Source organism: Eutrigla gurnardus (genome assembly GCF_963514095.1).
Source record: "Eutrigla gurnardus genome assembly, chromosome: 1".
NCBI lineage: Eukaryota > Metazoa > Chordata > Actinopteri > Perciformes > Triglidae > Eutrigla > Eutrigla gurnardus.
In genome coordinates, this window is record NC_139915.1 from 23,165,576 (window position 1) to 23,193,514 (window position 27,939).

The 27,939-nt window shown below is 41.0% G+C and overlaps 3 protein-coding genes across 6 annotated transcripts in view; all 3 read left to right on the plus strand.

Annotated features, from left to right (window-relative positions):
* The first annotated feature begins 765 nt into the window (after positions 1–765).
* On the plus strand, positions 766–10,962 carry LOC311010951 (tropomyosin alpha-1 chain). 4 transcript variants are annotated; one of them, XM_084005605.1, is made up of 10 exons: positions 769–1,014; positions 1,418–1,543; positions 4,003–4,136; positions 5,187–5,304; positions 5,527–5,597; positions 6,343–6,418; positions 6,530–6,592; positions 6,847–6,916; positions 7,410–7,488; positions 7,954–8,156. In XM_084005605.1, exons 1-10 carry the CDS (start codon positions 901–903, stop codon positions 7,955–7,957), a joined length of 855 nt encoding a protein of 284 aa, XP_083861731.1. In that variant the 5' UTR covers positions 769–900; the 3' UTR covers positions 7,958–8,156. The 4 variants fall into 4 exon arrangements, with proteins under 4 accessions (XP_083861732.1, XP_083861731.1, XP_083861734.1 ...); XM_084005606.1 differs by lacking the exons at positions 7,410–7,488; positions 7,954–8,156 and adding an exon at positions 8,834–10,954 and having other exon boundaries at positions 766–1,014; XM_084005607.1 differs by lacking the exons at positions 769–1,014; positions 1,418–1,543 and adding an exon at positions 3,250–3,407.
* A 401-nt stretch (positions 10,963–11,363) lies between these two features.
* fbxo22 (F-box protein 22) lies at positions 11,364–18,701 on the plus strand. Its single transcript, XM_084005175.1, has 7 exons — positions 11,364–11,553; positions 11,842–11,974; positions 12,143–12,230; positions 12,996–13,094; positions 15,972–16,124; positions 16,235–16,400; positions 16,958–18,701. Exons 1-7 carry the CDS (start codon positions 11,423–11,425, stop codon positions 17,349–17,351), a joined length of 1,164 nt encoding a protein of 387 aa, XP_083861301.1. The 5' UTR covers positions 11,364–11,422; the 3' UTR covers positions 17,352–18,701.
* Positions 18,702–19,115: 414 nt separating this feature from the next.
* LOC311010522 (transmembrane protein 266-like) overlaps positions 19,116–27,939 on the plus strand; it is a 42,464-nt gene continuing 33,640 nt past the window's right edge. Inside the window, exons 1-2 of the mRNA XM_084005044.1 lie at positions 19,116–19,898; positions 20,595–20,719. Of these exons, the coding sequence (XP_083861170.1) occupies positions 20,706–20,719 (14 nt within the window). The 5' untranslated portion in view covers positions 19,116–19,898; positions 20,595–20,705. The remainder of the gene's footprint in view (positions 19,899–20,594; positions 20,720–27,939) is intronic.

Here is a 27,939-nt window from a genome sequence, read left to right on the forward strand (position 1 = left end):
GAACAAGCTTTATGATATACTTTTACAGGCAGCAAAGCCTTTCTGATTGATGTTGGGATGTTCAAATATGCCGTGGGGGAGTTGCTGAAAAGATCCCTGGAAGACAAACAAGCCATATGGGCTAATATGACACCAGGGAGGGACTAGAACTTCCACAGGGCTTATCCAATCACATCAGTTGTTTTGTGTGAATTGCGCTGATGCATGATTTTGTTATTCATCCTGGTAAGCAATCTCTGTATGAATTAAAATATCTGTGAAGGTTCTCAGTCACCCAGGTCATGGTAATGTTTGAATGCTTTATCGTAGGAAACTGGACTTGCTTTAGGGTTTTGTCCTACAATAAATCCTTGAAAGGTGATTCTCCTCCTTTATTTTGGCACAACCAATACATGAAAAAAATCAATGTATTAAAAACTCCTAATTTGCCTTTTCTCACATGTAGTTTATGGGTTCATTTCCTGGGTGACAATAAGGTCACTTGTATCAGCAAGTGTCTCCAACCCCCCCACCCCCACACCTCTTTGAGCCTTCACACTCTCCTTCCTACCTGTCACTCTGGGTGTTAGAAATAGGAGTGGACTGAGAAGGAGGCCTCCTCCTGCTCCTGACGTCTACACCCCCATGTTTAGTCATGGCAGCGGTCAAATGAATTAGAGGAGCGAATCACTGGAGAGATCCAGACAAAAAACGACAGGTCCAGCGTTGACAAACAGCTGCAGTTGTTTCCAAAAAAGTATTGGGTATCCAGTATCTGCCTGGTCAAACTACATATTTGTCTCACCACAACCGAGGCGAGCTCGCACTCCGGCTCCGCGTTCAGTTTCGTCCAGACGCTCCGATCCTCTCATTCAGTTTCTTTTTTTGGGTTTGTGCGGACTCCCCTGACAATAAGCAGCCATGGATGCCATCAAGAAAAAGATGCAGATGCTCAAGCTCGACAAGGAGAACGCCTTGGACAGAGCTGAGCAGGCCGAGTCAGACAAGAAAGGATCCGAGGACAGGAGCAAACAGGTCGGCATCCAATGTCAAACCCGCTCTGGTGCCTTTACGCAGCGGTGCCAATGGCATTTCCATCAGCCTGGGACTTGGGGATTAATATGCGTGTCTTCACAGGATTACGTACATTTTTATTTAAAAAAAAAAAGATTATATTTGGGCTGCACGGAGTTGACACCAAAAGCAGAATATTTAAAGTGCATTATTGTATTCCTTATTATTCAGCTATAATGTTTGATAACACATGTGCTAACAACCTATGATACTAAGTGGTTGATATAAAGTTATCAAGCAAACATTGATTATGTTCACATATTATTTACCAACACTATGAGGTGTCACATACTTGGTGTAATAGTCTGAGAGGAATGGTGTCCGTACTTGTTAGTAAATCTCCTCCTGTTTCTCTGTAATCAAGCTTGAGGATGACCTGGTAGCACTGCAGAAGAAGCTGAAGTCAACTGAGGATGAGTTGGACAAGTACTCTGAAGCCCTGAAGGATGCCCAGGAGAAACTGGAGCTGGCTGAGAAGAAAGCCATGGATGTGAGTTTGGGCTGAGTTTGGGCTGACCTTGAGCGACCCCTTGGGTACCCCGAGGAAACTAAGATCACCATATGGATACATACAGATTTACTCTCAAGATTACGTTATGCAATATTTAGATATAAGAGACCTGTGTGGATGAAAGATAGTTAAATTTAGGTCTTGCTGTATATGGTAAGACTACAGCTTACTAGCTTACCAGTGCATTCCACAGACATTTGGACGGATCTGAAGGCCAGTGTAAGGTTTCAGCGGGGCCTTTTACAGGCATATTTGGAGGTGTAAAATCCCTGACAGATTTGTGGTTGTTCTGGTTTCAGTTGACACTTCACAGTCATGTCCAACCCTGATACAATGACCTGTTTATTGACCGTGTGTAATGTTACACCAATTATGCCTAATGGATTATGTCACAATCTGCCAAAACAACTTAATTGCGATATCATATGATGCTAAGATAAACTTGTTGATTCCCAAGATATTCTTGAGTGATGGAAACTAAAAAAAGTACAAAAAACAGATACTGCAGATAAGAGAAGTAACCTAAAAACTGGACCACTATACATTTATGTAATGTCTACATCAATATGAAGCATGATGATCGATTACGGGCTGCACGGTGGTGTAGTGGGTAGCACTCTCTCCTCACAGCAAGAGGGTCCCGGGTTCCTTCTCTGTGGAGTTTGCATGTTCTCCCTGTGTAAGCGTGGGTTCTCTCCGGGTTCTCTGGCTTCCTCCCACAGTCCAAAGACATGCAGGATGGGGATAGGTTAATTGATGACTCTAAAATTGCCCGTAGGTGTGAATGTGAGTGTGAATGGTTGTTTGTCTCTACATGTTGGCCCTGTGATAGACTGGCGACCTGTCCAGGGTGTACCCTGCCTTCGCCCAATGATAGCTGGGATCGGCTCCAGCCCCCCCGCGACCCTGAATACAGGATAAGTGGTAGACAATGGATGGATGGATGATCGATTACAATAGAGCTAAGCTACTCAATACACATTTAGTACTTGTTGAATCCCATGAAATCATATAAAATCAGGACGCAATTAAGGTGCAAATGAGAAATAGATAAACAAATGCAAAAATAAATGTACTGCAGTGCAATAGGATGGTGGGTAAAGTGTATTGTGGCTGCATAGCAGAAAGAAATAGGCTACACTTAAGAATTTATGGCAGGGGAAGGTAAAGTCTAACAGAAATCTAATAGAAATAACAATAATAATAATAATTGTTGTTGTTACTATTTGGTTCATGAATTAGAAAATCAATTATATGTACAGTATACTTCAATTGTAATTTAGCTAATGGCCATGGCTGAGTCGATGTCTAATGTCTGGAGCTGTGATTGTGATAGGGTGAGCTCAATTTACCAGCAGGGGATGCACTCAAAACACCTCATGAATTAGAAAGTTGCGTAACGTAACTGAACAAAAGTAGAAAAAAAACACTGGCGTATATATTTTTTTACAAGCACTGGAAATAAGCACAATTAACATATTTATATAAATGTTTTTATTCATTTGATAGATTTAATTCCTTGCGTGTAAAATCAGGTACTTCCGGGGTTGGTGGCACGTCCCAATCCCGAGCCTCATCTGCGGTTAATCAAAGGCGGTGGGGGCAGGAATCAAAGTCGCCGCATCTCCGAGCGTGTCTGCGTCGAGGCGGCCCGCACACAGCCGAGAGGAGTGAAACAAACTAGCTTAGCTGAGATAATTAAAGAGCGACAATGGCCGGTGGGAGCTCTCTGGAAGCCGTGAAGAAGAAAATCAAGTCGCTGCAGGACCAGGCCGATGTGGCGGAGGACCGGGCGGCGTTATTGCAGCGGGACCTGAACCAGGAGAGGAGTGCGAGGGAATCAGTAAGCCGCTGCTAATTATTTAAGGCAATTAGTCCCCGAAGGCTGCCGACGGAATTAGCCGTAAATCTGGTCAAAAAGCGTGCCTGCTAGGCCCGGACAGCGATGGTTAAAACGCTTTAATGCAGTCATGTTTGAAGCAGACACGCTTGAAATTAGTACCCGAGCCCGGTGCAGGATGTGAGCTAACGATGATGAAGGGACTCCACCCGAATAAACAGGCAGCCCTGTAACAAGTAGCAGCACAGGTCCTCTGATACAAACATCCTCTGCTTAAAAAAACTCCCGCAGGCTACTAGCTTTTTGGAGCATCTTTGCCACGACACAGGGAATTGTAGGAGGGAAGTGTGGCAGGCTAAGCTTTTATTTGTTGTTTTAAAGGTACTGCTAACGTAGGGTAGGTTTGAAATGTGTATTAAAAGCAGATAAATGCCACCCAGCCCTCCGCCCATGAATGAAAGAGCCTGCATCCCTCCCTTGGGAGTCCCGGCCCAGCCCGAGCTCTCCTCGGAGAGTTTGGGATGGGCTGGAAAATGACCACGGTAAATGATTTTAGGCTACAGAAATACAACTTGACTCCTATATTGTGCTCTCCCAGGCCGAGGGAGATGTAGCTTCCCTGAATAGACGCATCCAGCTGGTTGAGGAGGAGCTGGACCGTGCTCAGGAGCGTCTGGCCACAGCGCTGACCAAGCTGGAGGAGGCTGAGAAGGCTGCTGATGAGAGTGAGAGGTGGGTACCGTGCACCTGGAGACCAGATCTACAACACAATCCACTCATAAGCCCCTCTGTTAGTCCTTGGTGACGCACAGAAAGTTCTTAATCACTCATCTGTAGGAGTTCGGTAGGTACAAAGTACAAGTACAATTACTTAAGTAGAACTTTTAGGTAAATGTATTTTACTTGAGTATTTATTTATTTCATTTTCAAAACAGGCCTCTAACTTTTAGTTTGATTGCATTTGAGGGGAATTCTGGATGTTTTCCCCCTTAATAATATGACCTGAGATACAGTGCAAAAAAAAACAACAAAAAACAGCCAGTAGATATGTCCTTCAGGTACTTTTACTTTATACTTTGAGTACATTTCAGAGCCTGTGCTTTTTCACTGTTTTATGTGAGTAAAGATGTTGAACAATACTTTTACTAGTGCACTGAGTCTATTTGAAGTATGTGTACTTCTACATGAAGTGTCAGGTCCCGTGCTTTTGCAAACTTTTCGGTGCACACTGATCATACTGGTGCATAATGCCATTAAGAAAGCAAATGGGAAAACAAGTTGTAATACTGTATCTCTGAAAATGTTGGATTCTGCTAAACTACAGTACACTTAAAAATGCTGGGAGGAGTGTTCAGTTCGACGCAATCTGCCACCTCACCACTAGATACCACTAAATCCTACACACTGCTCCTTCTTTATATTATGTCTTCAAAATACGGCAGACTGGAATCACAATCCTCACCACAAGTGTGTCTGTGTGTCATATTCTTCTTCTTTTTTTTTTATTCTTCTTGATATATCCAGACATTTTGTTCAGATAGAAAACCAATGTATGTAATAATCTATGTTGTAGTCAAATTTAAGACCACCTTCACCAATGCGAGACATGTGTGGGAACCATGCGCTTTGTGGTAAACTTGATTTTAAGACAAATGAAAAATGTATATGCCTCGACTCTTATAAAACAAATTGCCAATCTCTTTGCCAGTCGTACAAAAAGGAATGATCAGATTATCAGATATTGGCCTGATTTAACTTGCCATACTATTTTCTTTGTCTCAGAGGGATGAAGGTGATTGAGAACAGGGCAATGAAGGATGAGGAGAAGATGGAGCTGCAGGAGATCCAGCTGAAGGAGGCCAAACACATTGCAGAGGAGGCTGACCGCAAATACGAGGAGGCATGTTTCTCAGCTGTTTCTAAGCTCAACTTTGAGCTCAGGATTTTCTACATTCTTTCACGTTAATGTAACAGCTGACATCCATGGACACGGATGTATATTATTGCCACCAAGTCCTAAATAATTATTGCCATTACAGTAGGAAAGGAAATACGATTCTGTCTTGATTATTGAGCAATTCAAACTGCTGTGGGACTGACCTCCTGTACGTTGTCACTTCAGGTGGCCCGTAAGTTGGTGATCATCGAGAGTGACTTGGAACGTACAGAGGAGCGCGCTGAGCTGTCTGAGAGGTAAACGCTTCCTTTCCTTTCCCCTACACATGTTCCTCAGAGACAAGACTTCAAATATCATTTCAGACTTATTCAGTCTCTAAGGCTACGTTCACACCGCAGTTACAAGTGACCTGAATCTGATTTTTTCGCTCATATGTGACCCATATCTGATTTGCTTTTGACAATGTGAACAGCACAAGTCGCATTGAATCTGACATTTTCTAATCAGATTCAGGCCACATTTAAATGTGGTACTGAATCGGATACGTATCGGATTTTTTTGAATGCGACCGCAGTCTGAACCGCCAGGTCGCATTTAATGCGACTTTGACGTCATTCTGACCCGCGCTGCACTGTTTTGTAAATGAATGACAAATAAAGTTGATTGAAAAGCGGGCGGGAGCCAAAACAAACATGGAGGACAGCAGCGAAGCAATCACCCGCTCACAAATTTGCCGGCTGCCGCCACACACTATTTTTAGCATGAAGCCATACAGTCCCACGTTACCGGTTGCCGTTGCCATGTTCGCTTCCGTAAACACCGCTGTGACGTGATGTCATCAATGATCAACTGCGCATGCGGGTCACTTCAGGAGCGTGAGCTGTTCACACAGCAATCCGTAGACAGGCCGCATTTAAAGAGGTAATGTGAACAGCCAAACAAAAAATCGGATTTGAGCCATAAATCGGAATTGTGCATTAAGACCTGCGGTGTGAACGTAGCCTAATTCTCTGCTTGTTCAACCAAACCATGAATCAATAGCAAATGCTCTGAGCTTGACGAGGAGCTGAAAACAGTGACGAACAACCTGAAGTCTCTGGAGGCTCAGGCAGAGAAGGTAGGACGTCTGACCAAGAGGATGCGTTTGCAAATCCACAGTATATACCTTTTTAAATGTGTAAACTGTCTTGTATATTTGCCCAACTCTGGCCTTTCTGTGCAACCACAGTACTCGCAGAAGGAGGACAAGTATGAGGAGGAGATCAAGGTTCTTACAGACAAGCTGAAGGAGGTGAGTTAAGTTAATTCACTAGTGAGTCATATAAAAAGAACAGTTTATCCATCCTGCATTTCTATTTTGTAGAGCTTCTTTGTAAGTGGTTCAATAGTTAATTGAATGAAGTATGCTGACTATTCATATATTTATTAGAAGTGATGTGTTTTCTTTTACAGCCCTTAAGTGCTTTAATGCCTATAGTGCTGTGGCTGGTAATGTAGACCTCTTTAATGTGAACTGCTAATGATTGACTGTATTCCTCCACTCAGGCTGAGACTCGTGCTGAGTTTGCTGAGAGATCAGTCGCCAAGCTTGAGAAGACCATTGATGACCTGGAGGGTATGAACCTTTACAACCCAATTTTTAGGCTTTTGAGCGAGTTGTGAGTTTATTTATCTGTGCAGCAGGGTGTTAAATAGGCCTCAGGATGAATACCTGCCCTGTCAGTGGAGGGGTAAAAATCAAAAGTGCTGATCCAGAGAGGCAGATGTGATATTATGTGTGTTGGCAACAACATGTCTCACCACAATGCTGTTTGGCATTCTGGTGTAGTGACTGCTCAAGGCCAGATAGTCCCAAGTAGTCTTCACACGGTCACGGGACATGATGCATTTTCTCGGTGACTCCTCAGGAATCTGACACAACACAAGCAGCTGTTCCATGTACACTTCCTATTTTTGTCCTGCATTTTTCCCCTTTTCTTTCTTCCATTTTCTCTGTTTGCATTTTCCATTTTTGCCTTCTTGTTCTCTGACATTCTTATTTTTCCTTTTGTCTTCATATTTTATTACAAATCCTTCACTGCCACTTCAAAATAATTACCACACAATAGATGAGCTGTATGCCCAGAAACTGAAGTACAAGGCCATCAGCGAGGAGCTGGACCACGCCCTCAACGACATGACTTCAATGTAATTCACCACATGCTTGTTTCTGCTTTGTGCCTTAGATCTCAACACTCCTAACTACTGTTACCAAGATTCATTAGCTCCCTCTTGTGGCATGTTTCAGTGCATTGATTTTTATTCAGCATAATTATGCATGGCTAGATTTAAAAAAACAAAAAAATCCTTCTTCACTGCATGTCTAATCTAGATCCCTGTGTGAACTAAATGTGTATTGGATGTATTTTTGATGAGATTTTTTCACTTGATTTCCCAAACCTTATGGTTAACTACTAACTGCCTTGAGTAGTGTTAGTTTCTCTTATAGCTTTTTGCATCATAGCCACATTCCTTCAAATATTTCATTCTCATTTCCTTATCTGGCTCTGTTCTGCATCCTTGTTTCCTCTTTTGTTATGCATGTCATTTTATCTTCTATTCTTCCTTTTTATATTTCCAACACTTTTGTTTTTGTTGTTCGTTTTTCCACAGCTAAATTTTTACACCCCTCACCCCGGAAGCTGGTTGAATGTCATCATCTCTCCTGTGCAGCACAGCCCAACTTTCTGTCTCTGTATTTCCCTACTGCCCCACTACTACTGCACACTGGGCTGTCGCTGCCATCCATTTCTTCATCTCTCATCCAGACCTTTTGAGCTGTATTTCTTTCTGTAAAATAAAGATTTTTCCATTTATGCCAGCCCTTTTTCCCCTTTCTTTTGCATTTCTCCCATCTTCTTTTTTTTAATTTGCCTTTTTCTCTTCAAGAGGACAGTTATTTGTTGCAATGGCGGTATCTAGTGTTTACTTGGAATACAACAGTTGTCCTCTATTAGAAGGATCTGGTAACATAACGAGAATTCATGACCGGGTTACCTGCTTTGATACAGTTTTTTTGCCCATTTGTGTGGCTGCTCTCTGTATCGTATCTTAAAGTTAGGAGTTATATCGATTCGGTTAACCTCTTAGATATCGATTTTAGCTTTGGTGCAGTGTGATTAACCAAACCTCGGTCCTTGCACCAACAGTCATTGAGTCTGAATGTGGATAATGAGAACAAGCAGAGAAGCAACAAGGGAATAATGAGTAGGCGATGTTGCCATGGATAACCAGGACAGCAAGTTAGTGACAGCTTGTGAGACCTTTTACAAATGTGAATGACAAAGTAAGTTATTGCTTTAGATTGTTGTGTTTATAAAACGGGTAGTCCAGCATCAGTACTTATAGTGTTGAGTGTTCCTGCCTTTTATATGATCATGAGGTCAGCAGTTCAACAGCTTGAATACATTTGACACTTTTCATTCTTTGTCTTTTGTACTAACCTGCCTTCTGTCTCTTTCCCTTTTCTCTTACCTGCTTTCTGACCGCCCAGACCATCTATACAAGCAGCTTGAGAAAAACCGCCTTCTGACAAATGAACTGAGAGTAGCCTTAAACGAGGCTTAAACTAGATTTAGCTCTTGTACGCTTTCATTCTTATGAACCTTAAACGTCCAGGCATAATCTCTAACGCTGTAACATAAAAAAGGGTATAGACAACTGTGTCTGTGACACCAAGCTAAAACCAAGTAATGCTTTAAACGCAACAAGCGGGAATACAATGCAAGATTCACGTGATGCATGCTCAAACTGCAGTTTCAGATGGGAGGTCAGACAACCTCTGGTTATGAAAGGATTTGATATTTACTGCTCAGTTATTGATAGGGCTGTACAACTGCAGCGTAGTTGCAATATGTGGTGTTGGTGCTGTTGCTCATGGGGTGAAGGCTGGTGTGGATAGTGGTCTACATCTGATGAAGGCTCATAAAATGCTGCAAGGGGTCCAGAATATTAAAAAGAAAATCAAATATGAATTGGAAATTAATATACAGTGTGTTCAGCTGTTCTGAGAACTAAATGGCCCATTATTTTTGTTTCAATTTGACCCTGATCTCACAATTTTGAATGAGTGCAAACACGTTGAACAAACCAACTATCTTAATTCACTTAAATCTACATACAGGTAGTTAGACAGACGGACGAGGGAGTATACTTTGGAGAAGCAGGAAGGATGTACTGACTCCTGGTCCATCTAGAGATAAGTTGCATCATATCCGTTTACATGAGCATGCTAGTAGTTAGAGATATGTTGTAGTCGTATATGGGTAACACATGGCTATTAAATGAGATCTAACAGAAAAACTCACAATGTAATGGTACATTTTTTAAGCTTTGGAGTAAAATTACTAAAGGACTAAGGACAGACTAAAAGGTTTGATAAAGATGGGAAAGTCTGTTGAAGAGAGACAAAACAACATTAGGGGTAGTTGTGGAGGGAGATGAACTGACATAAGGAGGGAGGTTTTCCATGGAGGTCTCTATTGGGTTAAATTGGTGCTCAAATTTGTTGTTTAGTTTTTTTGCTTGACCTGTAAGTGCCTGGAGTGGGTGCATGGACATGACACCGTAGGTCATGAGCATCAAACTGTTGCCAAACCAGACTTGGCAAAGGGCCATTCTTTAATCCTAAAATGAGCTCATGCAGTGTTGGTAACAGCCCCGTCTATAGCTTGAGTATAATATTTACAGTGAGTGGCCTCACGGTAATTGAGTTTAGGATATGTCCGTACTTAATGCTTCCTAGCTGTTATTAAATAAATATACTGACAGGTTAAAACTCTCACACTCAAAAGGTTTGTAACAATATCCAGCACATGTCTGACACCGTTTGTTATCCTGGGCTTGAGCTTTTGTCTGTTTATAGTCTTTGCTGTTTGAAGCTGTTTGTTTGTCATGAGTTTTAACTGATGTAATGCTATATTAACAGATAAACTCTCACGTGCTACAGAAGAGGGCCTGAACGTAAAGCAGATGATGGATCAGACTCTCATGGAGATGGTTAATATTTGACCCAGCTCCGTTCCTCTCCCAACATTGCTTTTATCTGCTCTCGCTATGGCTGACTCCCAAACCCGGCTGCTACAGATAATGTTGGGCCTTGTGTTTATATGTGGCCTCTGACATTGTCATCCTGAAGAAATGAGCTGTACATGATGTAGCACACACGTCCTCAGAGAGCTACAGTTAAACTACACCGTTTTCATTACACACCGTAATCAAAGGTCAGTGACAATTTATTGCAAAGTTTACATGTATATGTTGTGAGAATTTGCACTTTTTGGGGGAAACTTACTGTCTGCACATAACCATCATCAACAAAGCCATAAATTAAGCCAGGGCTAAATAATGGGGGCTTTTATTACGTGTACTTTTGTAAAGTTGCATGTGTGTCTTGTTTCTTCTGTATTTTAAACATTATTCAGTGTCCATGATATTGTAAACTTCCAGTTTAGCAAGGAAGCAATTCTCAGCACTGTTGCTTGAATGTACTATTTGTTCAGCTGTGCAAAAGAAATGTTTGCACACTGTATTCACTTTTCTGTTGATTTTGAGAAACTGATTTGTGTCTCTCCCATTTTATCTTGGAAATGTAAAGATGGTGAATAAATCGTTGGATCAAGTATACCTTATTCCAAATGTTTCCTTGGTATTTTTTGATGATGTGAAAACTAGGAGAAAGAATGTCAGACAGGCATTGTCCACAGTGTAGAAATGAGGTTTTACACAGTATTTTACAAGCAAAAATGCAAACAAATGTCACCAGACATACTGGTAAGCATAATAGTGTGTCACAGAAATATGTTCTTTCTATGAAAATAACTACCACAAAAATACACACACACACACACACACACACACACACACACACACACACACACACACACACACACACACACACACACACACACACACACACACACACACACACACACTCTATAATATAACAATAAATATAGGGGGGGACTTTAAAGTGTCATAGCTCCTCCTCGCCGCAAGGGGCAGTGTGACGCCTCGGCAGAGGTGAAAGTTCGTAGCTGGGCAGTTGTGCCGGAAAACCCCGACCACGACTTGAGAGCGAAAGATGGGTGAAAATGAAGAATTTGCCATTTCTTTACAAGACAGCAAGGCTTCATACGTACTCAGCAATGTTGCTGAAGTGGTCGAGCGAATTCTGACGTTCGTACCGACGAAATCGCTGCTCCGGATCGCAAGGTAGCGGGAAATGTTTGTATGCTAAACAGTTAACTTCGCTAACGTTAATGGCTGTCGAATGGAAGTGAAACTACTTTTCAGAAACATCAAATTTAACGTGACAGCCAGAGTGTTTTACGAGTCGTTTTTACTTAACCTAACGTTTGTGTAGTTGCTTGCAGCCTCCCAGTCGTGTTTATTACCTGACCTAAGCACGAACTTGTTCGTTAACTCTCATCAAGTTTCTAATGAAGCTAACGTTAGCTAACAAGGTAGCTTTAAACTGAGTTTGTTTGTGTTCCCCTCAAGCGTGTGCAGACTGTGGAGAAACTGTGCCCGTCGAGTGCTGAGGACTCAGCAGCAGCTGACCTGGGTGTCAGCCTGTGGACCGTCCAACACGGAGGCCCACGTCCTTTGCAGCATCCTGGCTGAGGAAGTGGAGGTAAGTCAACGGAAAGTCATGGGACGTTGTTTGGGTGTTAATTATATCACCCTGACGGTTGTAATTGGTAGTGCTCAGCCAGAAATTCTCTCGTGTAGTAGTTAAAAGTCAAAATAAAGGTATCGCTGATTGTTTTAGCAGGTGCTCTTTGCTTATGATTATTTTCAGAAAGTCTTTCTCCTGCCCAAAACGGTTCTGGCATTGGTAGACTACGAGGGCTTCAATGGACGTGCTTATTGCTACAGACAGAATAAAGGTTGGTATTAGTTATTGGTATTCACTGCTGTTGGACTTTATTATATTGCGTTCAAGAGACAGAATATGTCCGATACAAGCACATGTATCCCGTACATAATTGTTTGAGCTGCTTTAGTGGAAAGCAGTGGTGCAAGAAGTATTCAGATCCTGGTACAAATACCACACTAGCCTGTGACAATACACCACTACAAGTAATAATTCTGCATTCAAACCTTACTCAATTTTAAGTTCAGTTCTGCTTATTTATTTCCACCCCCATGGCAAAGTAATCATATAAACAATGATACAAAAAACCAAATACCCCCCCCCCCCCCCCAAAAAAAAAACAAACAACAACAAAACAAAACAAAAAAACAATCAACATATCATTACAGACTTCAAACTGAGTTGGAAAAGGAGTAGGATGATGCAAAAGCTTATCGAGCCTACCCACAGTGATGCTACAGAGTTTGGTTATATTATGATGCAAACCTGTTGTTTATATCACTTCTCTGTTGATCAGTTTCAACCTGTGACTTGTTCCTCTTTGTCACTGCAGTTTTCGATGGCACATTTTGTTATGAAATACTAATGGAGTATTTGTGCTTAAAGATTTGGTGTCGAATTCCACATACTCGTGTACATTTTTCTGAATAAAAGAATATTTAAAAAAGGACCTTTACATATACAGAAATATAAGCATTATGTTTTATATTAAAATGATATGCATACAAACTGGTGACCTTTCTCATTAACATGTTTTTTCCCTTCAACTACTCTGAAGCTAAAAAGAGTCGCCACAGTCCAGACACAGTTGAAGAACTGAACCTGCTCTTCCCTAAAAGCTGTGACATCATGGGCATCACCGTACCAGGCATAGTCTGTAAGTGTTTGTTTTTCTTTTCTCTCACATATTTCTTAATTCATATAGAAGAAAATAACACTCTCACCTCCCCTGCCAGTAAAAGCATGATTAGTCACACACATGGAATCATTCAAATCAATGCTAATGTAAAAATGTTTCTCAAAGTCGAAATGAAACAGCATTTCAGGAGTGCCAATCTTCTGTACCGTGACGTTTTTCTGAGTGAAACAGGATACGCAGGTTAGACTTAATGTTGGGAGGAATTTTAATTGATCGTTGAAAAGATTATTTTGCGACCTGCTCAAGGTCTGTGCTATGCTGAAGTTGCTGATTGATGGCTGGATGTTCTGATATTATTGGTTGAAATTGGTGGTTGCTAACTGATGTGCATGTGTCATATTTTTCCAGGAACAAAATATATTGGATTTTGATATAAAAATATTTTGTAATGTTGGCAGTATATTATTAAATAGGTGCACAGTATGACATGGTATTGTGAAAGGGTTTAAAGGAATTTTTCTTTTCAGTTTGTCTTAAAATGAGCTTTCAAAACTGTGATAGTATTTATATATTGCACTAGCAAGTTCATCTGCGAGGATGCTCTTGAAAAAAAAACATGAAAGCCAACCAGTTGACTTGAGTATATCAAAGAGGAATAGTTCACCTTTCAGCATAGAGTACTATGTATTAATCCCAACTGCTACTGCCTTAGTTGGAAAGCACCACTGGTGGCTGGCGCTCCCCTGCCTCTCCTTCTGATAAATTGCCTCGTCTGCGTGGTGCTTTGCTCCCCATTTCTCCATATAATCACAACCCTGCGGAGAAGTGACTTTCCATCAGCTGTGTTCCCTTTCCTCAAGATGATGGCTTATCAGGCTCCCGTTGTCTGTCAGCTTTAATGGCAGCCTCAGCTGTTTGCGATAACGCTCATTTCATGTTATTGCAGCTAGGGGTTACCACCCGGTCACCACGCACATCTAATTCAATTGAGTGAAATCTGATTGGATAAGGTTGCACTATATTTCATTTGTAATAAGTCTGCCTTATAGCCCTCAAGCACATTAGAGAAAAGTATTTATGCATGTTGGTAGTTTTGCACAGTATTAAAAAGATGACTTGTGATACGCCTAGACATAGTCTTCCCATAAACTGAACACAGTGGATGTTAGGGATAAATGAGATACGGAAAGGTGTTCGTTCGAGTGGTGAATGTCTCATGAGTAAATGTGTGACAATACATCACTGTTTTCTTATTTGCACAAAGCGCATCTGTCTGCTACACTCTCTGAACTGAGCTTGTTTAGAAGTGCCTTTTTAATGCCATTGATTTCAGGTTGTGTTGGTGCTCCTGATGTACAGTACGTGCAAGTGTTTCTGAGGCTGTAGTTTGCCTTGTGGAACAATTACGTGTCTTCAGTCAGCATTGCTGAGAATTTACTGGTGACCACTGTTCCTCTTGCTGAATCTTTTTTTTCTGTGGTGAACTGCCTTGCTATCCAGAGTTTTGAAAAATGATTCTCATCGTATTGACAACCACCACGGTTGGTTAGTGAGACCAATACACTAGTGCAGTTTCTCTAATGGCCACTTGATGCTAACTCCAAGAAACTGCCTGTGCCAAAATTAAAACAAAACTCTTCTCACTACAAAGTAAAAAATGTTTTTCTAGTAGAAGTTAATAAGAATCATTGTTCATTAAGAAGATATTAAGATCATAAGAAAAATCTAGAGCCATTTTCTCAGCAGACACATGACTCTTCATTGCAGGAAAAGCACATATTAATAACAATATCCATGTCCCAGTAAGCTATGCCATTGTGACGTAAACCAGCATGCACAATCCCAGGACCCTAAAACTGAAGCAGCTAAATGGAATTCTGCCATTATTAATTTTATAGTTTACAGCTGCACTTTCCTACTAGGCACACTATGTCACAGTGAGCAGCAGCGGTTGCCTCTTGCTTGTCTCCCCTCACATCTGGTGTATTAAAATGTTCCGGCCTCAAGATGGCAGCGACCAGTATTCCACATCCCTTCCGGAAACGTGGATAATGCCACAGATGTTTTGTCTGCTTTCTATTAAAGGAGTATTGTGTAAGATCCGGCTACTTCTAATAAAAAATAGGGATCAGGGTCCATACAATCTAAATTATAAGCAACACAAAGTGTTCTGGTCCGATAGAGTGGGGCAGAGTCCAGGGATCCCTGCATGCTCTTCCTCATTAAAGTAGTCCTCTGGGGGTAGGGAGGAAAGGGTGAGGGTGCAAATAATTTTCTCTTTTCTGCCACTTTGGAGTTAAACCAATAAAACATAAATCAAAATGTACACGGACCCTGTACCTTTTTAATGTAATTGACAAGCCCTTAGGACAGCTGTACTGCTTCGTGCTCTCATGTTGGACTGAAGGCAGACTGGACGCTACAGAGACGCTCTACTGCCTATGGAGGTAGAAGTGGTATTACAATACAGGATGAGCCAGGGCAAGTTGCTTAACATTCTCATTTCAGTAGATATTTTATATATACCACAATATATAGACATAACGTTAACACTGTAACCTCTGCACATTCTGTTAAGTAAATCTGGTAAAATCTTAGCTTACACACATTGCACCCTTTTTAAGGATCTGTAAAAAAGTAAAAAGAAGTTTCCATCCATCCTTCTAGATATTTTCTTTATCTTTACTCAACTTAGAGTAAGTTAAGATGTGGCTGTTTTCCTCTCCAAGTAAACACTGTAAGAGTTGGTATGATAATATAAGATATTATATTCAAATACAAATTCAGTGATGAAATAAATAACTTATTTTTTGGTTGGAATGAAAACTCATGTCTGTAAGTTACTGCATATAGCATACAGCATACATTCTACCTCATGTCTGCTTCTCTGTGCAGTGACTCCCAGTGGCTCTTGCTCCAGCCTTCCTCAGGAGTACCAGGAGGGGGAGGCTGGCTTTGCAGTCATGTTCCCCAGCATAGAAGGTGTCAATATCAAGCCCTTTCATTTTTGTAAGAAGTCCATTTCCCCAACAGCCCTGAAGGAAGCCGGTGAGTAAACGACTCGCAACAGTTATTTACTCATTTAAAAAGAGAAATGCTTCTTTTTAAATATTCCAGAACTTGTTTATGCATTACTATTCTGTTGTACGTCTTTCCAGGACTAGTTGACAACCCAGAGCTACGTGTGGTGCTATTGTTTGTCTATGAGGCATATAAAACTGGAGGAGTACAGTTCCTCGGCCAGGTGCTGGAGCCACTGGCCAAGAGCAAAGCTCTCATTGCTGGTGGGCTGGTGGAAAGTGTTTTCTCTCCTCCCAGACACTGGTGAGTCACTTCAATACACACTTAAATAAAAAAAATTAAATCGATATTTTGGAAGAATAATGGTTACGTGTCAATTGACCCATCTTAAGTCCCGCTATCCTTAGTTACCATTGCAATCTCAGACAAGCTTGACAAAAAGAAACATAGCAATGCACTGGCTAGGTGTTCCCAGTTAGGTTCATGACCCCTCAATTTGACTGTTAGGTTGATGACCTCCAAAAAACCCACAAGCACACACAGTACCAGGGCAGCTGGACCAATGCAACAGGTCTCTGAGGCCGTCATAAGAACCAGAACCTGGACTGCGCGGGGCACTTGGACCCTGCTGCAGTAAAATGAGGTTTTCTAAATGGACTCTGGTGCTGGTAGGAATGTTACCATATCTAACAGGAAAGGAGAAAGATGACCCACTTTCTGCTGGGTTCAAAGCTTGCTCACCTGTGATTGGAACACAGAGTGAATAGGAGCGGGACTTACAAGGGGTAAATTGCAAGTGATTTCTTGTTCAAATACTTTTAAGGTTTCTGCAAACATGGTTTCCTTTTCTCACTCTGTAGCTGTAGCCAGGGTGCATATGGTGTTGTGGGTCTTGCCTTGAGTGGCCCAAAGGTGCAGGGGGCATCTGTGCTGTTGGACCAAGACATCAGCAACCCCAAGGCGGCTGAAGCCACCATCCAGAGACTAAAGGCAGCCAAAATCCCAGAAAGGAACACCCTAGGGTTCATGTTCGCCTGCGTGGGTAGAGGCCAGAACTACTACCACAACCAGGCCAATGTAGAGGCCGACGCCTTCCACAAGGTGTTCCCAAACACCCCGCTCTTCGGCCTGTTTGGCAACGGCGAGATTGGCTGCGACCGAATCGTTAAAGACGACTACACGCTGTGTGACGCTGACACGGACAGTCTGCAGCATGAGTACACTACAGTCATGACCCTGGTCCATCTAGGCTGACTGGCCCACAATGACAATGACCAAACGGTAGCAAAAGACCATCCATAATGCTCCAGTTTGCAACAGCAGCTGGGAACAAGAAACATTTTGTACAGTGTTGCCCATTTTACCATCCAGAATATTGCTGTCACCATTTCTGCGCATAAAGGAGGAAATGTATCCCTTTAGCCAGTGTAACGGCATAATTTGGGAAATGGTAACCCTCTGAGACTGCGTAAACACAGCTTCATATTAAAAAAAAAATCACATGTTTCATAAAGTCAGATATAAAAAGACAAACCAATCATTACTTAGGTATTCAGATGTGGTAGAGCTTTCTTGTAAAAAAATGTGTATGTATTTTTTCCCAAATTTTGCTATATTTTCCCCATATTCAAGGCATATCTTACCCCCTGACAACAACAACATGGTCTTTTTGGTTTGCAGGTGAGTAAAAATGTGTGTCCACACAAGGTACTGTTCTATTTGGTGATTCAGCGCAGGCACTTTTTATTCATGTAAGTAAGAGGAGTGTGGTCGCTTTCCCACGCAATCAAGGTAATCTTGATTTGAATGCTCTTCATGGTTACATTTGGCACAGGGAAATCAGTCAGAATAGTCTTATAGTGCCTCTTTTTGTTTTTGCCCACGTCTACTACGTCCCACTGTTAATGGTTGAGCTTCATAGGTATTTAATTTCCTGCAGTCTAAAAGAAAAATTTACCCTAAAACAGAAAAGACTGCTCTAACTTCCGTCAAGTTATACTGAAAATAATGTCATGTAATTGGCCTAAATGATGATGTATTCTGTAGGCCTATCCTTGCTAAAGAAACAATTGGTAAGGGTTATTATTATTATTATTATTTTATCCTGATAGTAGACTAACTACCTAGCTGCACAATTGGAGAAAAAAAGGTCCACATTATGCGCTTTTATAAAATAGAATATTGCTCTGTCTAAATCGATTAAATCTTTATTAATGTATTATTTTCTAGATGGCCCTGTCATTGATTGATGTCATAGCCTACTTTTCCTCACTAAGAAGAATATTCTGACATCAAGGTGCAATTTCCAGCATATATTTGTTGAACAGGTAGTTGTGGTTATATGTTGAAGTTCAGCTTTTTGGTAAAAGCTGCAGCAATGATTGTTGCAAGTATGAATGTTTGAGAAAATTCCAAATTTTACTTTAAAAAAATTCCCTTTTGTATCGGCCCTCATATTTGAAGAGGAAATTAAAATGTATTTTACGTTTTTGTTTATGGCTGATGTGTGGCGAACAAGCTGTTTTGGTGTTGATGCACTTTTCTATATGTGCCAAATAATAGGCTTTCTGTTCTTCTCATAATAAATTGCATTCAATACGTTGATATGTGCTTCCCTCTCTCCATTTATTTCTTTAAAGCCACTACAGCAGCAGCTTCAGACCCGGTCCCTGAGTATAAACGGGGCGTTAGGCATTCCTTCCTCGGTTGTAACTACAGGCCTACTATTGTAAATTCAGATCACCTCTTTTCCCCACCCTACACCCTGAAATGTGCGCCTCAGCCTATAACATCTCCAGCAGCCCACGTCCAGGCGTGTTTAAACACAAGAAGAGACGCTCCAGATTGATTGATGTGCGCTTTAACCATCGACTGGCTAATCCCGATGAGTGACAAACGGTTAAGCCAATTGCTGCAAAGGCAATTTATATTCCCATAGTATCTTTATTTTAGGAAACCATAAAAAAAACAGCTCATGACACGGAGAGGGACGACCTATCAGGCGTAAAGCTAATAAAATCATCTGCGGCGATAATCTGCTCTCAAATTGGCCTCAATCGGAAACTGAGAAAACCTACTCACAGGCTTTCTCTCTCACACACACACACAGACACACACGCTCGCGCTCACACACTCGTCCACCCCGCGGTCAATATTTTTCGACTGCTATGTCGTGACCGGTGTGATGCAAATGTCACACGATTCATTGGCTACTGTCAGTCTCCGGCACTAAAACGTCAATATTTTGATGGCGTTCGGATGAAATTGGCCCCGTGTTGCCCGAGCGCCGCTGCGTGGACGCGGCTCGGTGGAGAGCCGAGGCTTCGTCGGGCTCGCTTCAGCACCTGGACAGCTCCTTTCCTCGCAGGGTTCCCCGCTGTGCTGGCCGGGGAAACCCTCGGCTGAGGAGCGGGATCGGGGATCTGGAGCAGCTCACGCAACGAAACCCCTCAACGCTCCCAGCCAGGCGGTAGATTGCTTCTTGAAAATGGGCTCTTTAATCGATCTGAGTAACACTTAGAGGCTAATATGATCTCGCCGATGGACGATGCTTCTTGCGTTTGAGCTTCGGACTCTCTTTGGTTTTGCACTGAAATCCGAGCAGCGCAAGTGGGAAGAAGAAGAAGAAGCGGCGGTAGCGGTGCTCGTCCAATGCACAAGTGCTAAGGATAGCTGCAGCCTACACACACTGCGAGCCTGCTGCTGCTTCACTTACTCCCATCACCACCGAGGGAGACATTACTATCAGCAAGGGGGCAGCGGGAGGCACGATTACCAGTCAACAATGTAAATCTCACACAGGTAGGTTCCTTTTGTTGCAAATAAATAATTCATTATGTACAGTGCTCTCAGCAGTCGTGTGCAGAACTCTCATATAGTTGGAATCTGATGCCAGCGGGTAAATCAGTTCAGGTTTTGGCCACAGATGCATTTATCACTCTGAGATTTGAAAAGTGTGACATGCATCCAATTCTGTTTGTGTTCAACGATTGTTCCCAGAGCAGATACATGCTTTAGGGTATGATTTAAAAGTTTATCTGCAAAAGTTCCCTTGTGTTTGGGGTTACAACATTCCATTGGTGACTACTATGCTCTATAGGCAATCTGATCTATTGTTACCTTACATTTGGCAATGAATTAATTTTTGAAATCATTTGTGACCTTTATAGCTACAAGGGTTGGGTTTCTGTTAGTCTGACATCTTCCACTGACCATACCTGAGGACAAGCCTTTGGTCAGGTTCCTCATGGCTTGTCAAGCATGTGATTAAAAGAAATACATTCCACCAATTTTAATATAATTTCCATCACCATATAAAGTAAATCATATAGGATGCAGTTGAGAAGGGACTTCATTTCAATATCTGTCACCAGCCAGCCAACCAGGTTATTATTAGTCCTGTATGTACCATTAGTGCATTCTGCTACGTTTGCATCACTATGCAAACAAACTTTTAAAAATAAGTTCTTCACTCGCTATCATGATGTTCTTCAGCAGGTTCACAATGAAAACGGCATCTATCAGGTGAAAAGGTGAAGTTCAGCGCTAAAAACAGCCAGATTGGAAACCTTGTGACAACCATCTCTCCTCTCTCCATCATCGAGCATCATGGCAAACACTGAGTGAGTATTTCTTCTTGCCTTCCTCACCCCATCCTTATATTCCACACCACCGCTTTCTTACATAGGGCAAGCAAAATGGGTCAACGTGTCACCTATAAAAAAGTATGATCCGGGGTCAGAGATGCAGAATTGTTAATAGACCACATTTCTATGGATTCCTTCCTACTTCTTTACTTAATTTTCCCAGCATGCCTGTTTTTTCCCGGATCTCATCTTCTTCTCTTCACACAGTCTCCTCTCTTTCACCGTTTCTACAATAATGACCTTTATTCACACAGACACTGCTGCTGTTGAGGTGTCTCTGACCCTCGTCACTCTGAATGCTAAACGCAGACGCACACTGAGATGCAGAAACAAATCTGCATGATGCCCACTACAGAGCGTCCATTCTGCAGCTGTAAACACAGGTCACCACAGTGAATCCTCTTAGCGGAACAACATACAGTATATATTGATTATTGTTAATATTATTATTATTATTATTATTATTATTATTATTATTAATAATAATAATTCACACATTTTAATTCCATCAGATCATCTCCACCTCCAGGTTTTCTCCATTTTTAAACTGTGCTCTCCAAGTGCGTAGTGAAAACAGCTGATGCATTACTGAGGCAACGTGCAGTAGCCCGTGTGTACGTTTGCTAGTGTGTGTGTGCGCGAAGACAAAGTAAAGAGGTGAGGGGGAGAACGCTGAAAATCATTATTCTTTGTTAACTCATGATTCTGCTGGCGTAGCATGACTCTCTAATTTGTCTCATCTTAACTAGCTGCATTTATTCTCCTGACCTAGATGAATAGCCCCAAATCATTGCTCCATTTGTGCTTTTATAAGAGATTCTGTTCTGCTTGTGGTCCCACACAGAGCTCAGCTCGAGTCTCAGTAGCATTGTCACATCGTGCTGTTTTCAAGATGTAATGCGTCCTAAGACTATAGTCGCTTTTGACGTGTTCACCAGACAGAAGCTTTTACTCCTGAAGAGTGATGATGATGTTGTAGAAGATACAGTTTAAAGACAAAACCTACTCAAATCAGACGCAAACATGGGTGAGAATTCCTCTTTTTATCATTCATCGTTCATATCTGCAAAAGTCTTTTAACCGTGGTGTTTATAGGGAAGAAGCATTGGATGAACAGTACAAACATCATTATACTGATTATTAAGTAAGCAGACCTGTATTTTATACAAATGATTGATTAATTCCATATAAAGAGTCAGTAGGTAAGTAGCAGGTTAGATAAGGAATCGGTGTTCTGTCAAATCAGTCTCTTATTTTCAGTAGTGGGAGAAGTACTTACTTATCAGTTAATCAAGTAAGAGTACCAGTATAACTATGTAAAAATACACAATAAAAAGTAAAAGTATTTAATTCAAAATCATACTGATGAATGAAAGTACTTAAAGTATCAAAAACAAAGTACTGGTTCTGCTGGAAAACATTATCTTTGATGACATTTGGAGCCATCCTTGCCTGACTTTCCTTTTGTTTGGTATCTGAACAACTACATCATTGTTCCGTACGCCATATATTATCATAACATTGTCGTTTTCAAACTAATCAGTCTTATCTGCGGGAAAGTCTCCCTCCAGTAATTTTTTTTCCTAGAAATGCCATTATAATTATAATTATTTCTTCAGTCTTTACTGAATTAAATATTCAGAATTTAATGAGATAACAGCTTTTGCTCTGAACTCTGCATAATGCTCAAGATGCAACAGGCAACACCTCAAATATGGACGTATAGAATCTAGTTTGTCTGCCCTGTTGTTTCCCTACATGCAGAAATACAGTACAAAAGATACAATTCTGTTTCACAAGTCCAAACTTGGTAAAGTCTTAAAGACCGCTACTCCCTTAAGTGTCTGCAGAAATTAAAATAATCTATTATTGGAAAGTGACACAGTGTAACAAGGTCCACAGACCTCTCCGTTATGAAGCAGGCTTATGTACATCTGCAGCCGTAGTTCTGCCCCGCACGGGTCTCCCTGTCTCCTGTGTCTTATACAGCTTGTATCTGTAAAGGTCAGATAAGAGACTGGTCACACCAGGGCCAGAACAGTCCATTGTGAGGTCCACCAATTCATCATAGTTTAATCTGTAATATTATTAATGAGCTAATGTGCCTGGCAGACTTCATTAATATCCACTGGCATGAAATTACAAAAGTTTCCCTGGAAGTTGAATGGGGCGTTCTGAGAAATTACCTGGAGCGATGGGTGTTTTGTCCTACAACATGAACTCAGCACATTAAGTTATGTTAGCCAAGCTATTGCCTCAAACAGACTGGTGAGTGAATTGACAATGGTGCACACTGACCAAAATGCAATAACTAGGAAAGCTGAGGTGAGTTTTTTTTTTTTCCTGCTGGTATCACTGTTTTTGGATGCTTTAATCTGAATGCAGTAAAGTCCCGTAGGTAAAAGCTGCCTCATCTTCATCTTTTAATGTGAAATCCATATTACGTTGTCTGCGAGTCAGCAGCAAAGACAAACATTACTCACTGTCTTTACTTTCTTCACAGCAAGAAAAAGACATTTCTCTAATTTTGTGGCAGTACAACAAACCCTGCAAGCGTGAAATCTCCATGTGCTGTTGTAGCCAAGTCACAGTTATTCCTTTGTAGGCTCTCACTATAAGTTAGAATTCATAGTTTGCAGCGTTTGTAGTTCCACCGTACGCATATGTGATTGAGCCTGTAACACTAATACACAAAGATGTCCAGCTCCTCCAAAGTTCTCCACAGCAGCTGCTGGGAGCAGAGAACATCTGTTTTGTGTCTCCGTCATTCTGGCCAAGTTTTGGGTGTTTCGGATCCTCAGGCGTTGCAGTCATACAGCCTAATCTAACATGTGTGCGTTGATCTTGTAGTCTAGCGAGGCCTTGGGCAGAGTGGAGTGTGGTTCTGGATAAAATATGCCTGGATTGTTCCCAGAGAACGTGTGTTTTCAAAGCTGCCATTGGGCTTTACGAGGCGATGTGATAAGCAGCACCCATGTTTGTTGTAGCGTGTGGCAATAATGGCTCATGTCTTTTAAAAGATTTCATTTTGTTCATACATAGATTCCCACAATATGTCAAAACATGAAAGCATTTTCAATTATACTAGACTACTACCTGTTATACACACCTAAAGTACATAAACACGCATCACTGCTAATGGGACTACAACTATGTATGGGATCTAATTCAGAGAAAAATAGATCCAGTTTTTATAAGGACAGTGTGTAGGTGGAATTTAGGATATGTGAACATTGTCCAATGAAAGTTTAAACAGGATATTAATGTACTGAATTAACTTAAAAGCACTTTGATACCACAACAGTTTTATCAGGATTTTCTTTCTCTGTTCGGCTTCCAATTTTTCTTTAATTGTTAAGAAAAAATCCATTGTTTGTTATCCAATAGAAGAGAATTGGTCCTTAAACAAGACCAAGAGTCGACAATCAGCGACTCTGTAAACCTGTACGAATGTACAGCAGCAGTGCTTTTAGCGTGCTAGCATGCTCACAGTGACAATGCTAATATGTTGATGTTCATTAGGGACTTATGGTAATATTTGTTATTAAGCAAACAAAGCCAAAGTATTCATTTTCTTTTCCCCGAGGCTGCTCATAGGTCTGTCTTATTGCATATGGGGTCACTAGGGTCACGAGCGAGACACCTCCAGTTGTCGGAGGAAGAACATTCTTCATCGCCACCGGCTCCCATTTACTTACATGACCTTCTATTTTGGTCAGTGAAATCCCTTGAGCAGTTTTTGTCACATAATGACCTTTCCTACCTGGCCCACAACTCTACAGTCCACAATGTACTTTTATCTGCCACCCCCAGGGAATCCTGCTCCCCTGAATATCACTTATTTCCTGTGGGTGCTCTTCTGCAGTTGCAGTCCAGTGTTTCCATAAAATAATGTTTTTGAGAATTTTGCTATTGCCACTTCCTGTTAGATAAGAACATCAGGGATATGCAGAAAGGTCAGTATTTGTATTAAAGGCAGCGAAAACATTATATTTATATTTGTACATGGATAGAAACAGAGGCGGGTTTGTCTTTTTGGGCTTTTTCATTGATATCGTTTGGATTTTAGTGGATTAAAACCAACATTTTAATGCAAGGAGCTGTTAAATTAATATCATTATTCCCATGATAGTCATGCTTGTTAATTTAGTCTCTTTTGGGTTTAATTTTATTTCATAATATCAAGAGCTATGATGTACAGCCAACTTTGTAAATCTGTCTGCATTTTCACATTTCCGTGCAACATTAATGTACCTTTGACGTAAATAAAAAGCAAGTTATGGTCTCCGCAAGTGGAAGTCGCAAAGACGGACATTCACTGAAGTATCACCAATATCTCAGAATATCTACAAATCCATGGGCTGGGTCAGTAGCTTTTCCTGATATCTCAACTGTACATTACTGTAGGCTGCGAGCCGGCGGGCTCTGGACAGCTTGTGTCTGTCATGAGTAGTTCTTTTTTTTTTACGGGCCTGATTGTTTGGTAAGAGAGCCAAACCTGCTGCTGTGCTGTAGATGAGAGGCGGTACGGATGATGATGTTGTGTGTAGGAGGAGCGTGGAGAGGACAACATCCAACAGGCCAACCCCGCTGTGGTGTAATACTGTAAATCCACAGTCTCAGAGCAGGAATGAAGTCTTTGACAAATACCTCAACACTTATTTTATTTGACCAAGAGGCACACTGTCAACTTCCACGGTGCAACAACGTACTAGTGCATCCTGAGATGCATAGTGGGACGTATGATACTACATGGCATCCCCCTGGCCGGTTGTAATAATATTTTTAAACTACAGCATTGGTCGTGATTGGCACTGGAAGCTTTCATTAAACATAACTGGTAGGCTTGGAAGATTAAATAACCACAGTAGGGGGATGGTGCATCTACTAAATAGCATGTGCAAATTCTGCTTTTTGGTTTTATTTTTTTAAATTCCAGTTAAGTGAGAAAGCCCCTGAAAATGAAAATCTATCAAATTGATCAAAAACCCGGAATATTCATAATTATGAATGTGTTCTAGTTAAAAAACAACAACAACATCATCCTTGGGTATTATTTATTAAGAATTTAACAGTGAAAAGCCTGACGGTAGCCTGGCAACATTAGCAGGAAACCCAACAACTGTAGAGGCATTGTGATGTAAATTATGCTAAATACTGATTTGTGCTTAGACATACAGCAGCACCAAAACCAGCAAGAAGGTCACAGACAAAACACAAAATACACAAATCTCTTAATTGAAATATACACAAACATTTGCAATTTTGGCCAAAAAAAGATCATTGACATAGACCACATCACTCATAGTAAGACCACTTGTAAAGCCAGCTCCTGCATCACAGATAGTCTTGCCTCTTTACAACTTCTTTGAGGATATAAAGCTAACTGATTCTGAAGTCCTCTTTTAAGTCAGAGTTTTTCGTTTTTATTTTTAGACAGGCTTTCTCATCATTACACTGACATTATGACATTACATAGATTTTCTGTCATGCTATCTGTCATTCTGTTAATTTGTTTCTTTTTATTTGTATGTTTTTCGTCTTACCTGTACATTACTGAAATTATAACATTTTCTGAGCAGAAAACAAAGGCTGCTTCCTACAGAAGAAAAATATTAGTCATATTCTGATTTTTACTTTAATATCCATTTTTTCTTTGCTCATATAATGCATATTGCATTGTACATGAGTCAACAGCATCATAGCCTCTGGTGACTTTTCTTTTGACTACATAGAGTATGTATCTTCAAAGAAATATCAGGGCCCTCTTGCCGAGGGGAAATAATCCCATCAATTTGGGATGAGGGCAGCAGCTCTTGAGACTAGACTGTAATAACGCTTCAACAATATTTTTTCATTAATGAAAAACGAATGCCGCTGTTGTATGCTATACATGCAGAGATGACTATTGGGAAAAGCCAGACCTCTACTCTTTAATCAAGCTTTCATCCATAACTTACATCATTATTTGAAGAATCATCAGCCTGCATTTCCTCAGTTATTTTGTAACGTATTGTAATTAACGGACTTTTCACCTGCTTGAACTACATTTTGTTGGACGTCTGGGAAAACAAGTCGGCTGTCCTGTTCACCTGTGGTCTCCTGGTTGTAAAGCAGCATTCAAGAGAGGTGACCAATCTCAAGAGTGAGGAAATAAGATGAAGTTTGAATCTTAAACGATACACAGATGAATGTGGCCCTTTTTGAGTGCAGCTTAAGGTCTTTCAGCTAAGGGCGCATGCTTAATAAGACTGTTGTGGAGAAAACACCTGCTTGACTCATCTATTTGGGCGTTGTGTTCAGTGTGTTTGGCGTGGGAAAATAACTACAGCTGGTGCCTTTTTCTTCATGTATTCATGCTCTGTTGGTGTTTAGCTCGCATACTGTCTTTTTGTTCACTTGATGGGTTTAATGGGTCGTGGCTGCTTTGCGTTTTTAAAAAAAAATTTTTTATACCTTTACTGCTGCTTAATGTGTCACTATAGCAACGTGAGCCAGTTGGATTTGTTTTGTGTGATGTCTTATGGAGCTTAACATGGCCTTCTTATTTTAACTTCTATAAATAAAACACTCCTCTGTGATCTTACAGCGACTCCAGATGCACCTATTGGGGTTTTAATGATTGATTTGTTTTGTAACCTTAGATTCTTTTCACAGTACATCTGTATATCCTGTATAAATATGATTGTGGGCTAAACTTTATAGAACTGTTGTACAAATACACTACCACTAAAAGAGTTCCTCGCTGTCATTTAACTTTGTTGGACAGTTCAAATCAATGCAGCAAAACCAACGAGATCATCTTTTTTATTTCATGTATTCCTTGTCAAAGGCCTTGCGCCGACATTACCCACAATGCAACTCGGCCACGACAGTCAGAGCAAATCAGACTTGCTGTCGTTATGCTAGGAGCGGCTGATGTAGCCTCAAACCATAGGCCTTAAACAGAGATGAAGAGGGGGCTACACAGGTCCGGTAAACTATTTTTTTTTTTTTTTTCAAACTTGTAATATTCATTCTCAAACAACGCTGACTCAAGTGATATTCCCTCGAGGCAGTTTATTGCAGTTTCCTCTACAGACACAAATACTTTGTACTTTTTTGTTGAGTAGGACTCCCCAAGACCTGTTAACAGATGGGTTGCAGATTCATCGTGTTTTGAAATTCTCTGGCAGCAGCCATAATACATAAGCTGA